General features: G+C 41.9%; 1 protein-coding gene across 1 annotated transcript; it reads right to left on the reverse strand.

Moving 5' to 3' along the window:
• Window positions 1-968: 968 nt before the first annotated feature.
• LOC307119465 (uncharacterized protein) lies at window positions 969-10,584 on the reverse strand. The gene is made up of 3 exons (XM_079805741.1): window positions 10,460-10,584; window positions 9,249-9,512; window positions 969-2,529 (listed from the first exon to the last, which is right to left on the reverse strand). Exons 2-3 carry the CDS (start codon window positions 9,331-9,333, stop codon window positions 1,436-1,438), a joined length of 1,179 nt encoding a protein of 392 aa, XP_079661867.1. The 5' UTR covers window positions 9,334-9,512; window positions 10,460-10,584; the 3' UTR covers window positions 969-1,435.
• Window positions 10,585-18,282: the final 7,698 nt, after the last annotated feature.

Raw genomic sequence — 18,282 nt, forward strand, 5'->3', positions numbered from 1 at the left:
CAACACATCGTTTAGGTGGCAGGGTTGGAGCTCTCAGTGTCCTCGCCCACCCAGATACGAGATTGCAAACATCCCGTTAATTGGTGGCGACGACACATACCCATATTCTCTTATCCTCCTGACATCAGCGACATACAGCTTATGTCATATCGCTGATGTCAGTGAATATGAGCCGAATATGGGTTATTTCATGCCCTCTCGATCTAAATAGGAAGATCAGGAAGGAATGAAAGCCCAACTGAGCCGATGATTTATGGCCGGGGAGAAATCGATCGTTTAGTCTAACATGAGCAATCTCTCCTCTAACGCACCAACATGGCAGCCGCAGCCCGCCTGCAGCACGTTTCATAACATTCAGCGGCTCAGCAAACACAGTCGGGATGGCTGAGGAGATTAATCCCCTTCTCACAGCCATCCCTAGAGCACTTGTAGATAAGTCTTGTCAGCCGCCAGATCGTCTGAGGGAAGAACGCCTCCCCGTAACGATTTCAAAGAGATCTATCCGAGAAACCAGTGATGTGCGTCCGCGCTCAGCCTCGGCATGAGCGGGACTGCATCATTAGTCTCGGATGCCAAACCCTCTTCCCTCAGGAAGATAACCAGACGAGAGCGGAGCGATCTCGGATTGACAAACGCTCACATTATACAAACAAACAACTCCATAAGAGCTGACTGTGCATGCTCTTGATTCCAGGCAGAAAACACACGGCTCGTGTGTATACAATAATGAATTTGGATTACCTTAACTCGAAGCATTCAGAACAGACAGAACAGTCCCTGAAGACGAAAAAGCGGTGTCATGTTTGCAAGGCGCCCTTATATACTTCCTGGTCGCACCTTGATGACATCATGGGCTGTCGCCGGTCAATAGGATTGATGTGATTCGATAGAAGTTCAGACACCTGTCACGCTGAGGCGTTCCCCATAGCGTCAGCTGATGCAGCTCGAGTTCCCTTTCGAAAGGGAACAGACACTACAATTAAAAACTGAACGTGTCTTTTCAATAAAGTGTGAGTGAGCCGAACGAAAGTCACGGCAGAAACGCAGCAGGAGTCAGATCTCATTCATCATGAGAGAAGAGCTGAGCAGAGCTGAGGTAAGAGGGGCTGAGATCCCAGCCCTGTGGGCGGGTTGATAACATGTGAAACAGCTCCTTCTACTGGCTGTAGTCTCTAGCTTCTGGCCAAAAAAATCCTCAGATGAGACAAAATGATGATATTTGCGTCCTCTGAGGATTTTTTCCAGAAATAAAATCCATAATTCTCTCTTCTCAGGGGGACATGAGGGGGGAAAAGTACGATAATTAAAATATAATACCGGGTTTCTACTTATACAAAGCTTAATGCTAAATCACTGAAGTTACCCTTTAACAAAATTAATCTAGATGATTGTGCTTTTAGGAAAAACTCAATATTTGACATGAAACACATGCTGCTCACTTGCAACATTTTCTCATATGAGCATGAAGGATTGATAAACGTGTAAAACTCTTCTCACACCGAGTACAGCGGTACGGCTTCTCTCCAGTGTGAACTCGCTCATGTGATTTCAGGTTTCCAGAATTTGTGAAACTCTTGTCACAGTATGAGCACTTGTGAGGTTTTTCTCCAGTGTGAGTTCTTTGGTGCTGTTTCAGCTGACTAGATGTAGTAAAGCTCTTCCCACAGTCACAACACACATGATCTCTCACTTCATCATGTGTTTTCTGGTGCTGTTTAAAACCGTTCAGTCGTGAAAAACTCTTTCCACAGAGAGAACACACATGAGGCTTCTCACCTGAATGAACTATCAGGTGTTGTTTTAGTTCTGATGATAAAATAAAATCTTTACCACACTGATCACACTTAAATGTTTTTTCCCCAGAGTGAATGCGCAGATGTTTAGTGAGACTTGATGCTTCAGAAAAACTCTTTCCACACTGAGTGCATGTATACGGTTTTTCTCCAGTATGAACTCGCTCATGTGATTTCAGGGATCCAGACTGAGCGAATCTCTTGTCACAGTATGAGCACTTGTAAGGTTTTTCTCCAGTATGAATTCTTTGGTGCCCTTTCAGATCACCAGCTCTACTAAAGCTCATCCCACAGTCACAACACACATGATCTCTCACTTCATCATGTGTTTTCTGGTGATCTTTAAAACTGTTCAGTCGTGAAAAACTCTTTCCACAGAGAGAACACACATGAGGCTTCTCACCTGAATGAACTATCAGGTGTTGTTTTAGATCTGCTGATGAAATAAAATCTTTACCACACTGATCACAGTTAAATGGTTTTTCTCCAGAGTGACGGAGCAGATGTCTACTGAGACCTGATGATTGAGTAAAACTCTTTCCACACTGAGAGCATGTATACGGTTTCTCTCTGGTGTGAATTCTCATGTGTATGTTAAGGTTTTGTTTTTGTGTTAAACTCTTTCCACACTGAGAGCAGGTGTGCAGCTTTTTGGCTTTTGTTTCTTGAGTTTTGAAGTCACAGAGTTTCTTTACATCTTTTAGTTTGTGTTGTTGCTCCTTCTCTTCCATCTGGTCTAAAATAAACATATAAATTAGTCAGAATCAGTTCAATGAGGTTAAATATGAAAATTAAAAACACTTAGCAGAAAACAAGACACAGTCTGTCTGGGTATAAAGTATCGGTAACACTTTACAATAAAGTTTCATTAGTTAACATGAACTAATAATGAACTGCACTTCTACAGCATCTATTAATATTAGTAAGGATGCAGCAAAGATTTTTTGGGGCCGATACAATTATTGGCCGATTCTGATATTTTTGTCATTGCCCTCTTATTAGTGATGTCCGGTTCGTGAACGAATCGTTCTTTTGAACCGGTTCTTTTTAGTGATCCGGTCGAACCAGTTCACCAAATCGGACTGAATCGTTCTAAACGGTTCGCTTCTCGAGTCAGCGCTGATCCACAAGTTACTAACTTTCTGACATGAGTGACAGTCCCTCTGACTGGAAATAAACTAATATCCTGAAGTGTATGTTACTCTAGTGACTCCAACAGTTCACTGAACTGAGACATGTTGTGCTGAGAGAACTGATGAGAACTTAGCAGCTGATACGGAGCATGCGCGTGTACTACCAAACGTACAGCGGTTCTCGAGTTAACAGTTCTCGAATCTCGAATTCTTTTGGACAGGTTCGATACTGAGAACCGATGATCTGAGCATGCGTGTACTACCGGATCACCAGTACAGAATCGAGAACCGTTTCTTTCGGTTCGTTCTTTCGGACACGTTTGATACTGAGAACCAATGAGCTGAGAGACTCAGCAAAGTGAGCATGCGTGACAGCACCGTCTGAACTGAACTGTTTCTCTCGTACAGCTGATGCTGATAATATGAGCACGGGTGAACCGAGGACTTGTGTAAGTTTATGTAATGTCAATGTACGTTTATTTAATCTGTGTAAACATCCGCGTTTGCATGACCGTGGCTGTATTGAGTGCTTTTGCAACACGTAAATGCAAGAACTGAATTTTCATCCGCCGGGTTGATAGAAATGACGTCATTATGTGAGAACGTAAAAGAACCGGTGAACTGACTTTTTGAACCGGATCATTGAAATGAACTGTCAGAAGAACCGGTTCGCGGAAAAGAACCAAACTTCCCATCACTACCTCTTATGTGAAATTGTTTCATAAAAATAGATAGTGTTTTGATCATGTTTTAAATCATTAAAGTAAAAAAAAAAAAAAAAAAAAACACATTAGCTTATAGCCTACTAGCTAGTTTATTGCTGCATTATCAAATCATTTCTATTTGGGATGGGCATGATTAATCGACGATCGATAATTGATCGTTAAGACTTTTGTCTTTCATGTTAATTTGTTATCGATTAATCTAATGCATTTTTTTTTATCTAATGCAGATTGCGTTGCGTAATGTGAGTCTTGAAGCAATTAAATGAATTTCACTGTGTGGTGAAGTTCACTGCAAACATTGCGATGCCGTGTATAAATACAACAACACGGCCACGACTCAAATTATGTACCACTTAAACAAAGAGCATCCGTCCCTGGTTAATGTCGGTGGCGGTGCATCAAGTCGGCGTTAGCACGGACTCGGAGCGGTGATGCACAACGAGCAGAGAAAATTACCCAAGGGATCTGCAAGTTCATTGAGTTGGATATTCTGCCCTTAAGTATTGTTGAGGGCAATGGTTTTCGAGAACTGATACATTTATTGGAACCAGCTAGTGTTCGACCGATATATCGGCCGGCCAATATATCGGGCCGATATTTGCGGTTTTTACATGTATCGGCCGATACAAGGCTGCTGCGTTCACCAATATTTTTTTCCCGGCATTATTTACAGACAGGCATCCACAGGCAGATCTGTGTTGCTGAATACACTAAAGTTCATGCACTGCCCCTCGCCCACTAGCAGTGCTGGAATCTGCTCTTCAAGAAAACGATAAGTTTTGAACTTTCAAAGCATCTTTTAACTGTTTGACTTAGTTGAAATAGTGCCATATACTTTGAAAGTGGAAATATATGTGCTTGCAACTATAGGTAAGCAAGTTTGTACGTCCAAATGGAAAACACAAATGCTGAATGCCTCGTCTATAAAACTGCCATTGTATTTAGGGACCTGCAAATAGCTCAGTTGTAGGCTATCCGTATGCATACTGTAGCAGTTACGAACACTGCTCATAGGATTAAGTAATGCTGGCGTTGTTCCGTGGTATTTGTGGGAGTTTTATTCAGTGACCACCTGGCTGCGGTTTGGATGTGTGTGTGTCTCTTCAGTGTTTCCCACACCACACATAGACTAATTCGCAGCGATGCGCCACAGAATCAACACCGGCCGCGACAGATTGCGTTTTTTTAAAGCCACCAAAGCGAATTTTTACTGTAGAAACTGACAGTGCTGCGCTTGAGACAGGCTTGCTGAGAGAACGTGCAGAAAGCGCACTCACCATCTTCAAACAGTCTTGCTCCCCCTCCAGTGTTGCCAAGTCCGCGGGAATTGGGCTACTTCAACACTGTTGCCGCGGCTGTTTTTCATGTCCTCGGGTTGAAGCGACCCCAATTATGTAATATTTTGCCCCGGGAAAACGAATTTTAGCAGGCAGCCCTGCCAAAAAGACACATATTTTACCCCCCAAATGCGATTTTTACCAGAGAAACGCAATTGGGCTAGTTTTGAGTAGCAATTGGGTGGATTTTGTTGTGAAAACCTGGCAACCCTGCCTCCCTCGCGCATATTAATCAAAATCAACTGAGAATTGACACAATGGTAAAAGGTCGGAAGTTTCACGTGGAGCATTGGGAGATTTTTTCCTGGATTACCGCTGGTTGCTCTACAAGAGATTAAGTGCACCTAAGCATTAAATGACTAGGTTGTAAATAGTTGGTTACTTTTAAAATTAAGTATAGTACAGTCAGTGTAGACTTTATTATGCTGCTTGCTTGTTGCTACTGTGTGCAATAGTGTAATTATTTTATTTATGCTTAAATATTTATTTTCAGCACTGAACTCTTTTTTTACTTGTTCTACCTCACCTGTTTTTACCATTTGTTAAATATTGTTTTTTTTTGTACAATAAATGTTCCTTTTTTAAATTGAGACTTGTAACATTGTTATCATCATGATCATTGTGTCCTTTTTATGATGTAAATTGAGGGAGCAAAAGCAGTATCGGCTCCAAATATCGACTCAAGAAAATCGGCAGCTGTATAGTCATCGGCTGATGAAAAAAAAAAAAAAAAAACGGTATCGGTCGATCCCTAGAACCAGCATATCAAATTCCATCATGACGTCCCATCACCATACTGGTAGAAACTCACTATGAAGCAGGAAAGCAGCAGCTGTTAAAAGGATTGAGCAAAGCTGAGAGAGTTGCTCTAACTCCAGACTGCTGGAGCGCTTTTACAGCTGAGAGCTACATCACCATAACCTGCCACTACATCATTCGCCGCGTTTCCATTACAGATTTGCCCAAAAATTTTGCAATATTTTCTAAAGGTCGATAAAAAAATATTGCGAAATGACGGTGTTTCCATGAACTGATGTTATGCAACTAAAAAATTCTCTCTTCTTCTCGTGATAGTCATTCCAAAAATCATGCTACGTATGTTGTTAGGTTTATGTATATCCCAGCCACCGCGCGCCATTATTATTAATGGAAAGAGACGTGTGTGTGTGTGTGTGTTATCCAAGCATTGATGGCAAGGAAGGCACCTAATACTTGAGCAGCACATATGGTGTTAGATAAATTGTGGCATTTTATATTCTATTTTAATAAAGAACTCTGTCTTGCCTATTTAGTTTCATATAGTAAGGCTATGTTAAAATATTATAATTTTTTAATTTCATAGGTTGATTATGAAAAGTGAGCAGCATGAGTAAACATCAGATGCGCATATGTCTGGGGACATGGATTTTGAGCACTTCATTGAATTGTGTTTTCTAGAAAGTCTTTATTTAAAATTAATTTTGTTTTGTATGAATTGTATTTTAATTTTGATCAATGTTTAATCAACTATTTGCCTGTATATTTAATAAATAAGAAGCAAACCAAGATCGTCGGGAATGGATTGACGTGTGTAACTGGGCTGTTTCCTCAGTCTTTCAGCGAGGCTGAAACTATAGTGTCTTTCTGTTTTAATAAATTTCTTGAATATGTCTTAATTACAGTAGGCCTATATAAAGTTATGATATTTGTGGCTACACCAGGGTCTGTCATTAGCCTACTAGGTTACAGTTACGCCACTGCCCTTATTATAAAATATATGTTGTTTTAACAACATAAGATCTTGTTATTTGAGTGGAAAAAATATGTAGGCCTGTGTGGGAGCAATGTGTGACCGTACCAGCTGACCTGAATGTGTTTCCATGGCAGTTTTGCGAAAATGTCCTTTTTCGAATTGCCTGAAAAACCACCTCGTGTGAGCGTAAAAACTTTTTTGCGATATATGGGAGTTTTTGCGAAATTGAATGGAAACACGGCTAGTGATGACTGGCCAATGAACTCAGCGGTCCTGTTCACAGAAAGCCTGCCAGTTTTGAGTTACTAAGTATTCTAAGTATTATGTTTTTTGTTTAAGTTATTGTTCAACATGATTGTTTTTTATTATTATTATTTTGGAACAAGTGAGGTCTCTTGTTTAAGAACGCTGGCTCACAGCTGCAGGTTCCGCTGCTTTAGAGAACCGCATATATGTTGGGTTTGCCTAACTGAACTGTCTGCCACAAGTTGATCTTGTAATAACGGTCTCATCGAGGAAAAACACGCTGTATTTTTGTATTCATAGCATTTTTGAATTATAAAAGTTAAATAATTAATTTCATTATAAAAATATTAATGATTAATCAATAGTCGATCGTTAATTCTGCCGACGATCGACTAAGAAAACGTAATCGAATGCCCATCCCTAGTTTGAATGGTCAAAAAGATGTACAAATGCGGGTATTCAGTTAAACACAGTCAGATATGTCTTTAGTGAACGTATAGAGCATAGACAGTAAAAGAAATGGACACAGCGACCCCATAAACTTCAACGCAGAAAAGTGAAGTCAATTAGAAGCATCACTTCCTGATGGCTGATGTACTGCAGCCTCAGACTGAGCTTGCCCACGCAGATGTGACGTGAGCAACCGGTCTGGCAGTTGTAAGTCTTCTAGTAGTTGTGCTAAGTGAAAAGAGGAAGAGGGCAAATAAAGAGATACGGTATCATCTTTACTTGTCTTGCCACACGAGCCGTACATCTAGAAGTCGCATCTTCACTCGACACTGATGCAATTAGAAGATTTATTGCAAGAAGAGGACAAGTCAAAGAGATGTACTCTGATAATGGAACCAACTTCAGGTCGGCTGACAGCGAGTTGAAAAATTCAATAAAAGAATGGAACACCAGCAAGATAGCAAAGAACTTGCAGGACAAGGGAGTTCAGTGGCACTTTAATCCGCCAGCAGGTTCTCATCACGGAGGAAGCTGGGAGCGGCTGATCCGCTCGGTGAGAAAACTTCTGAACATCTTCATGAAGGAACAACTTTTGGATGAAGAGGGTCTCCACACCTTGCTTTGTGAAGCTGAGGCCATCATAAACAGCAGGCCTATCACCCAGGCATCTTCAGATCTCAGCGATTTAGATGCCTTAACGCCCAACCACCTGTTGTTCCTCAAGGTCAAGCCTGAGTTTCCCCCAGGAGTGTTCAGCCAGGATGACCAGTACGCCAACCGCAGATGGAGGCAAGTCCAGTACCTCGCGGATGTCTTCTGGAAACGCTGGTGTAAAGAAGATCTTATGCAGCTCCAGGAACGTCAACGATGGTCCACTCCTGGAAGAAACTTCAGTGTTGGTGATATAGCTGATTGTGGATGATACATCTCCCAGAAATTCATGGCCACTTGGAAGAATTGTGGTGATTTTTCCTGACAAAAAAGGCTTTGTTCATCAAGTGAAAGTCAAAACCAAGAGCAACGAGCTTTGTCGCCCGATAACAAAGCCAAGTCTTCTTCAAGGGTCTGAGGACAATATATAAACTGTTCCAAAGGAAAGACCCTATTTCGGACAGGTTCAAGTTTTCTTTAGATATAGATTTAATTTATGCGTTAAATAGTCATTTACATGATTCATTTATGTGGAGGAAATATTTACAGTAATGCAAGGAGTTAATTGTGTAATTATCTAAAATGTGTGTGGATAATTTAGAGTGCATTTACATTGGTGATATTTTGGAATAGAGGATGGTTATCGCATTTTTACCTTTAATCGCATGCACCTTTAATGGCTGGGAATACTCTGGCAGGTTTGGTGAGGGGAAGTGGTGAAGTTATCGGAGTCAGGCAAGCAGAGAGTGGAGTCCCACAGTTTTTTTACCTTTTCTCTCTGTCTCCCCTTTTTTTTCTGTAATATTCTTGTGATTATGTTTTTTTTTGCTAAACGAGTAAACGGATTCATTTTTGCACGAGTGGTTGTGTGGATTTATTGATGTGGATTTAGACGAAGAGAATGGACAAAGTGTCAAGCTAGGGCTTCCTTCAGTGGAAACCTACAAAATGTATTGTTGATTGTTAGTTAATACATTAACTAATGTTAACAAATGAGACCTTATTATAAAGTGTTAAAGTATCTTTACTGTGCAAAGATCAGTTCTGTCATTCACTACGATTAAAACTGATAAAATATAATCATTTAGATGCATTTCTCTATCATTTATCATCCATATACTGATTATTATTTCACAGCTACTAAAGCAGTCAATAATGAAGAATGAAGAATGGACACCAACCTATTTGTTCCTCAGTCTCTTCATGTTTTATTCTGGATGGTTCTGGATAACTCATGTCTTCAATCTCCTCTTTAATAAACTCCATCTTTAACAGTCACACAGATTTCAGCTGCTACACCTGGAGTTTGTCCTTCTCTTGTAGGATGATGGGAATATTCCCAGTATTTATTGGTGAATTGTTGTGGGAGGGGCTTCACTGGTGGGAGGGGCTTCACATCCTCGCTCTCACCCTCTCCCTGAAAAATTGTCACTATGACCTTTTTTCTGAAGAAAGACAAACATAAATATTGATGAAAGTCAAAATATGAAATGCCATGGATGTATATTTATTTTAGAGGGGGGTCAATATGGAGCCAAATTACAGGAGGGTAAAAAGCATTTTAAGAATTTTATTTTAGATTAGCCAATTAGTAAAATCTGTTGACTTTTGTTGAAAAGTGTTTGGGAAAAACACTTGGCTCTTATCAAGCATTTCTTTTGGTTTCTTCATTTTAAAGGCCCCATATGGTAAAATGTCAGAGATATGGAGATCTTAATGTGGTTTCATGAGTAAATTGGTCAATTGTTCACATTTTCAGTGGCCAAAACCCAAACATGGGTCACTGATACTTTTGTCTTTTGCAGAGGAATATATGAACAACAAATAATGGATCTCATTTTTTTATCAACACAATTACATAGAATATACCTGAGTGCCATAAATATTAGTGTGTTAGATAGTTTGTGTGCCTGTCACTCTAAAAAATATTAAAGATACGTTCAATGGGTAAAATGGTTGATTTGACATGGAATGACCCTTTAATTACATTTAAATGAAGTGAACATATGTTTTCTATCAGGGATATGGAGTATTTTGATTCAAGTTAGATATTATTTGCATTAAAACAATGTTTGTTGAACTCCTGTCCAAAGTCTGAGAAACAACAGGACCATCATGTTTATCTGAGCTGCTGAAAAGCCTCTTTGTCTCCTAAAGTTCCCTGTTTTCCCCTCATTCATTATGCTGATGTCTGAGATCTTCTGTAAAGTGGCACATTAAGCACATTTTATTGGTGTAATAGAGTCAGAGTCTGTGAAAAACTCTCTGCCAACATATTATTACACTCATAATAAACCAGGACACACAACGCATTTCATTACATTGGTCCTTAAACATGTAAACTCTGGAGCTGATTAATGTTAAACTCTGTAATCTGAGAAACATCTCTCACCTGCAGACTGGAAATATAAGGCATCCGGAGGAAATATTACACTTTTGTCCTTCATTCACGATCGTTAAACAGCGTCGCTTTCAGATTCAACTGATCTCAGCTTGTCCGCTCGTGCTTCTCTCTTCTGCGCATGCTCAGTGCGCGTCATTTTTCTTAAAGGGGCCGCATATTCTTAAACAGGCCCGGTTCCAGAATCAAATCACGCGTCCGAAAACCCCAATAGGTTGTTTGCACGTGACGTCACTGCTGTAGCGGGGAGCGATTTTCTATATAGGAATCACTAACACAAACTCAAAATGCCTATGTTTTGTGTGGTTTATTGTTGCTCAAATGGATCAAACTGAGAAACCACAAAGAGCTTTTACTGTTTACGTAACTTTTATTACTTTTTTTTACTTTAAAATGTGCCGCCTTTAGTGGCGTTTTTCATCTGCTGATATTGGACTTAATACGGATATCGGCTTACCTTTGTTTTTGACTTGGTTAAATATTCACTTTCTTCTTGGTATCGTTTGCAGGGAAGAAAATATTTTATTTTATTGCATGTTCATTTGAAGTTTTCACTGACGTTTTGAAGAATTTGGTTCACAATGTCGATCTAGTTAATGTTACCATGAAAACAGTGGCTCATGCTGTGCTCTCGCTGCTGCTTCAATTATATGGTAGAAATAAAAATGTGTTCAACAAGCTGATAGAAGTCGATCTATTTCTTTGTTGGAAAGGTGTCAATGTAACTGAAGCTTATTGTTGTCATTGTAAATATTCACTTTCCCATATGGCCATGCAGGATAATCTGAGAGGATCACATTCAGCGGACAGACACAAAAACTGTATTCTTTTGTAAATATTTATTTAAACAAATTACAACCAAAATCACATCTATGGAAGCTTCTGAACAGTTTTGAAGTGGATGTGGCAAGTATTGTTAATTCACAAGCCGAGTGAGAATCATACTCACAAATGTAATGTTAATTAAACCAAATAAAATACAGACCTTTCAAAAGCAATGTGATTTTTTATTGAGTGACTGGCAGTGGGTTTAATCAGTGACATTATTACTAGATTTGCTATCCAGCATCTGTCACCTCCTCACGCTGTTTTCCACCTGAACGATGGTGTGAGTTCATATGGAAATAGTCGATGCAGCATGAATGACCTACAATTTCACAATTACGAGTTGACAGAAAATCAAAATAACCTAAACTCACTTGCAGAAAGGCAGCGCGATATAAACAAACCAGCCCAGAACTCAACACGGCGTGGCAGCAGCTTCACATTCTCTATATCAGCCGTCTAGATGGCAGGCAAGTAGAAAAATTGGTCCTCTTCATTACATAAGGATCACGTCCAACATATGTTGTGATTTTCTGTTTATAGCTTTCTAAACCAGCACAATACGGACTTTCCTCCATCTCGTCCATTCTGTTTTTCACTTCCTGCCCTTCATCTGAATTTTGTGCGTCATCAGAACCACGTGATTGCAAACAACCTATAGTTTCCAGCTGCAGCCAGTTTCAGAACCGCATTTCCAGAACCGCGTCCACAGAACAGGAAGTGAGCGACCCATATACGTTATTTCAGACGATTCCAGACGATGAATAAGGGTCTTATCTAGCGAAACAATCAGTTTCTGCAAGAAACCAAGCAGTATTTATGCTATCATTTTACCTATTATCAGACGAACGGGATCATCTCTGAGCTCAGCCATAACTTCCGCTAAGTGAGGTAAAATAACGAGCCTGGTAATAGATATATTGATTGTAGATGCCTCATTCTACTGATGTGTGTAAGCGCTAATGAGGCATCTATGTATACATCTATGACCAGGCTCGTATTTTGACCTCACTTAGCGGAAGTTATGTCGGAGCTCAGAGATGATCACGTTTGTCTGATAAGAGGTAAAATAATAGCATAAATACAAGATTCAAGATTCAAGAGTTTTATTTGTCACGTACACAGTTATATACACAATATACAACTGGCAGTGAAATGTAAACAGGTCCGCTCCATGGACAGTGCAAATAACAGTTACAAGAAATTAAAATAGAAATAGAATAAAATTAGAATAAAAAGTATTAACATAAGTAGAATTATAAATAAATCAAGTAAAAGATAAAAATAGGAAATAAGATAAAAATTAAAATATAAAAATAAAAAATAAAAATAAAAAAAATAAATAAATAAGTGGATATGATAAGTGAGATAAACTGTAGACTTAGAAATAAGTGGTTAACATAAATATATATATATATGTATATATAAAGAAGTATAATGTGCAAGGTTTATTACAGGTTGTTACACAGTAACAATAGGAACGTAAAGTGCAGTGCAGTGGCAGTATGTGGATGTTAATGTATAAACTGGATGTTTATGTGTGTGCGGGGGTGAAGTGAAGTCACGTGACTGAGTTCAGGAGTCTGATGGCCTGGGGGAAGAAACTCCTCCTGAGTCTTTCAGTCTTTGCCATCAGGCTACGGAAGCGCTTACCAGATGGCAGCAGGGTGAAGTGAGAGTTTGCAGGGTGATTAATGTCTCTGATGATTTTAGTAGCTCTACCTCTGCAGCGTTTGGTGTAGATGTCCTGCAGAGACGGGAGAGCTGAGCCTGAGATGCGCTCGGATAAGCGCACCACTCTTTGCAGGGCTTTGGAATCGTGACTGGTGCTGTTCCCGTACCACGCTGTGATGCACTGAGTCAGGACACTTTCTATCGCCCCTCGATAGAAAGTTTTCAGGATGGCTGGTGAAACCCTGAATTTCCTCAGCTGGCGCAGGTGGTACAGTCTTTGCCTGGCTTTTTTCACCTGTGTCTGGATGTGTGTAGTCCAGGTCAGATCCTCTGAGATGTTCACACCCAGGTATTTGAAGCTGCTCACTCTCTCTACCGGTGTCCCGCTGATCATGAGAGGGGAGTATGACCGATGCTGTCTCTTCCTGAAGTCCACAATCAGTTCTTTGGTCTTGTTAACGTTCAGAGAGAGACAGTTGTCCTGGCACCATGATGTCAGTTGCTCCACTTCGTCCAAGTATGCCGTCTCATTGTTGTTGGAGATGAGACCCAGGACAACAGTATCATCAGCAAACTTGATGATCGAGGTGGAGCTGTGTGTGGACAAACAGTCATGGGTGTAGAGAGAGTAGAGCAGGGGACTCAGCACACAGCCCTGTGGAGCTCCAACACTCAGGGTGATGGAGGTGGAGGTGAACTGGCCTACTCTCACCGCCTGGGGTCTGCCAGTGAGGAAATCTTCAATCCAGAGGCAGAGAGAAGAATTCAGGCCTAGATCCAGGAGTTTGTGTGTTAGCTTAATGGGAACTATGGTGTTAAAGGCTGAGCTATAGTCAATAAATAGCAGCCTGACATAGTTCCCACTTTTGCTGTCGATGTGAGTGAGGCAGGAGTGAAGGACGTGAGAAATGGCATCTTCAGTCGATCTATTGGGACGATAGGCAAACTGAAGAGGGTCCAAAGTGTCAGGAATGGAGGAGCAAATGTTGTTTTTAATGAGTCTCTCAAAGACCTTCATGACTAAAGATGTGAGAGCCACTGGACGATAGTCATTTAGGCAAGAGGGTTTACTGATCTTAGGTACAGGGATGATGGAGGATCGTTTGAAGGAGGTGGGGACAACAGATGTAGCAAGGGACTCGTTAAATATGGATGTAAAGAGCCCTGCGAGCTGATCAGCACAGGACCGCAGAACACGACCTGAAATACCATCCGGCCCAGCAGCTTTCCTGACATCCACACGTTTGAGTGCCCTCCGAACCTCGTCCTCCGAGACAGAGATCACGTGACTGTTGCTGCTCTGAGGGACTCTCTCTGACGCGTCACTCGCCGGAGTCGCGCTGCCGCGATTACCATCAAAGCGAGCGTAGAAAGAGTTTAACTCGTTCACCAGCAACGGATCAGCTCTCACCTCTGCAGAGGATTTAGTTCCAAAAGCACAGATGGTCCTCAGTCCCTGCCACATCCGCCGGGAGTCGTTGAGTTGGAAATGAGATTCCACTCTGTCTTTATAGCGTAACATGAAGCTTTGTACTCCCTCATATCCCCCGTTTGGAGACCGGCATTGTACGCGATAGTGCGCGTGTTAACTGCAGTGCGGATTGAACTGTCCACCCACGGTTTCTGATTAGGGAAGGACGTTATAGTTATTGTTTGTGTGGCTTGCTCTGTCAGTGTGTTAATAAAGCAGAGCGCCACTTCTGTGAACTCGCTGACGTCTTCAGAACTCGCGCGGAACATGTCCCAGTCGACGTCATCAAGAGCTGCCTGTAGCGTGATCTCTGAATGGGATGACCAGCGTTTGACTTCCCTCCTCACCGGGGGCTCTTGAACGAGCCTTTGTTTATATTCCGGTGTGAGGAAAATGGCGGCATGGTCTGATTTGCCAAAAGCTGGCTGTGAACGAGCTTTGTAGGCGTTCTTAAACGGAGAGTAGCAATGATCCAGTGTGTTTGCTCCTCGTGTGGGACAGGAGACATGCTGGTGAAAGTTTGGCAATACTTTCTTTAGGTTAGCTTTGTTAAAATCACCCGCGACGATGAAAGCAGCGTCGGGGTGTTTGTTTATGAAGCCGCTGGTCACATCATGGAGGGCAGATAAAGCCAGCCCCGTGTCTGCCTGTGGTGGAATATAAACGGCAGTGGCGATGACCGAGGAAAACTCCCTCGGTAGGTAGAAAGGCCGGCACATGAGAGTTAAATGTTCCAAGTGAGGCGAGCAGGATCGCGAAAGAATGGAGATGTTCCTAGGATCGCACCATTTCTTGTTTATCATGAAACACACTCCACCGCCTTTAGATTTCCCGGCCTCGGCTGTTCTGTCCATCCGAAAAACAGAGAAGTTCTCGGACGGCGTCACGGCTGTATCCGGGACCGCTGGCGTGAGCCATGTTTCGGACAGACAATAGATGTTGCAGTCTCTCATGTCCCGTTGAAAACTTATCCTGGCTCTAAGATCGTCCATCTTATTCTCCAAGGATTGGACATTTGCGAGCAAAATGCTCGGGAGAGGAGGACTGAATGCTCTTTTTCTCAGTCTGTTGCGGATCCCAGCGCGTTTCCCGCTGTGTTTTTTGAATCTTCGCCGTCGACTCGAGTGGCCATTGTTCAACTCGGCGTCCCGCCGAATCTCAGATGGAAGATTGGAGAAAGTGTCCTGAAACAGGTCAGTGTAGCGGTAACCAATTTCCAGAAGTGTTTTGCTGTCGTAACAGATCAAAGCAGATGATCCGTTGGAAAAAATAGAGAGTAAAAGAGAGTAGAATAATAAATAAAAGCAAAGTCTTAGCGGAGCGACCTGAACGGCGACCGAGCACGGCGGCGCCATCTTAAGAACCAATAGAGTACAAATACTGCTTGGTTTCTCACAGAAATGGATCGTTTCGCTAGATAAGACCCTTATTCATTGTTTGGTATCGTTTAAAGCCCTCTGAAGCTGCACTGAAACTGTCATTTGGACCTTGAACCGTTTGGAGCCCATTGAAGTCCATTATATGGAGAAACATCCTGGAATGCTTTCATCAAAAAACGTAATTTCTTTTCGACTGAAGAAAGAAACACATGGACATCTTGGATGACATGAGGGTGAGTACATTTTCAGCAAAAGTTTATAGTTGATTGTTGATGTACTTAGTTCACATCTCCCTGCAATACGTTCCACAGGTAGGAACGCTGCTACAGAATCAGTCTGTGTGCCCTGCAAAGTCCACACCTCCACAGGGTTCCCAAAGAAATGTCTGTCTGGATGAGGGTGCAACCATGTAACCTTTGCAACAACATGCTGTAGAGTACATGTGAGAAATCTCTTTATGATTCCAGGACGTAGCTCTGCATTTGGGTCTGGTTCGTCAAAGCTGGATTCACTAGCAGAGACACAAGCAGATCTTTCAGCGCTGCAATTATTAACAGACAGTGTCACTCCAAGATTCTTAACTTTAGTGCAAGTCTTGGGCAAATGTGCCACTTGGAGGACACAATTGTTAGGATAAATTTTATGGTACAATAATAACAGAATATCCCTGTCAGATTCTTCAAACACAACATCCTGGAATGGGGTAACAGCTCAATATTTTCAACATCCTCTAAAGGAAGTGTTTCAGATGAGAAGTAGCAATGCTGTTTTATATACAACATGTCAGTGGCACCATTAAGAGACATGGAATTATTTTTTTTGTCTTTTAGGATGTTGATAAATTCACTACCGAAATCGTAAGGCAATGGCATTCAAAGCTGTTGGTTCTGTTGAAAATGCCTCATGATTTGAACGTCAATATTTCTGTTGTTATTATGATACTGCCCTAACATTCCATTGAACCGTTCAAAAGAGAAGCACCAAAATGAATAAACAGGTCCATAATCTAAAATGCAGTCTTTCAGATGTAAATGCAGATGCATGTTAGGTGTGCATTTCAATGGCCCATAGAGCAACAAACTTAGACAAAAATAATAATTATTTGTTACATTTATATAGCACTTTTCCAGGCACTCAAAGCGCTTTACATAGAAGGGGCGAATCTCGTCAACGACCACCAATGTGCAGCATCCACCTGGATGCCATATTGCGCCAGAACGCCCACCACACACCAGCTTATGGTGGAGAGGAGTGATGATACCAATCGTGTATATATATGGGGATGATTAGAAGGCCATGATGGACAGGGGCCAATGGGCAAATTTGGCCAGGATGCCGGGGTTACACCCCTACTCTTTTATCGAAGGACATCCTTTTAATGACCATAGAGAGTCAGGACCTCGGTTTAACATCTCATCTGAAGGATGGTGCTCGTTACAGTATGGTGTACCCATCACTAAACTGGGGTGTTAGGACCCACACAGACCACAGGGTGCGTGCCCCCTGCTGGCCTCACTAACACCTCCTCAAGCAGCTACCTAGTTTTCCCAGTTGGTCTCCCATCCAGGTACTAACCAGGCTCGGCCCTGCCTAGCTTCAGTGGGAAACCAGTCTTGGGCTACAGGGTGAAATGGCTGCTGGTCATGATGTCTGCAAAATGACATCATAAAATGTCTGCAGATACCCGTCAGCTACTTCTAGCCTGTTTCTGGAGATAACTTGCGGGCATATGATACTCCACTCCTTTGGTTTGAGTCTTATCTCACAGGTAGGTCTTTCAAGGTTGCCTGGAGAGGAGAGGGATCTGAAGTACATCAACTGACCACGGGGGTTCCTCAGGGCTCAGTGCTTGGTCCTCTCCCCTTCTCCATCTACACTACTTCATTGGGACTCATCATTCAGGCACATGGCTTCTCTTACCACTGCTATGCTGATGACACTCAACTCCACCTTTCATTTCAACCAGACGACCCCACAGTAGCTGTAAGAATCTCCAGCTGTCTGGCTGACATCTCTGCATGGATGAGTAAAAATCACCTACAGCTCAACCTGGCAAAGACTGAGTTCCTCATCTTCCCCGCCAGTCCCACTATACAACATGACTTCACCATCCAGTTAGGTACATCCTTGATTTCCCCATCAAAGTCAGTCAGAAATCTTGGAGTAACATTTGATGATCAGTTGTCCTTCAGAGAACACATTTCTAAGACAGCTCGCTCATGCAGGTTTGCGCTCTACAACATCAGGAAGATCAGACCATTCCTAACAGAGCACGCAACACAGCTTCTTGTACAGGCCCTGGTTATTTCTAGATTTGACTACTACAATGCGCTTCTGGCTGGACTCCCCTCTTGTGCGATCCAAACACTTCGAATGATCCAGAATGCAGCGGCACGTCTTGTCTTCAACGAGCCCAAAAGGACCAACGTCACACCACTCTTCATCTCACTGCACTGGCTACCACT

The sequence above is a fragment of the Gobio gobio genome, assembly GCF_949357685.1.
Source record: "Gobio gobio genome assembly, chromosome: 23".
Classification (NCBI taxonomy): domain Eukaryota; kingdom Metazoa; phylum Chordata; class Actinopteri; order Cypriniformes; family Gobionidae; genus Gobio; species Gobio gobio.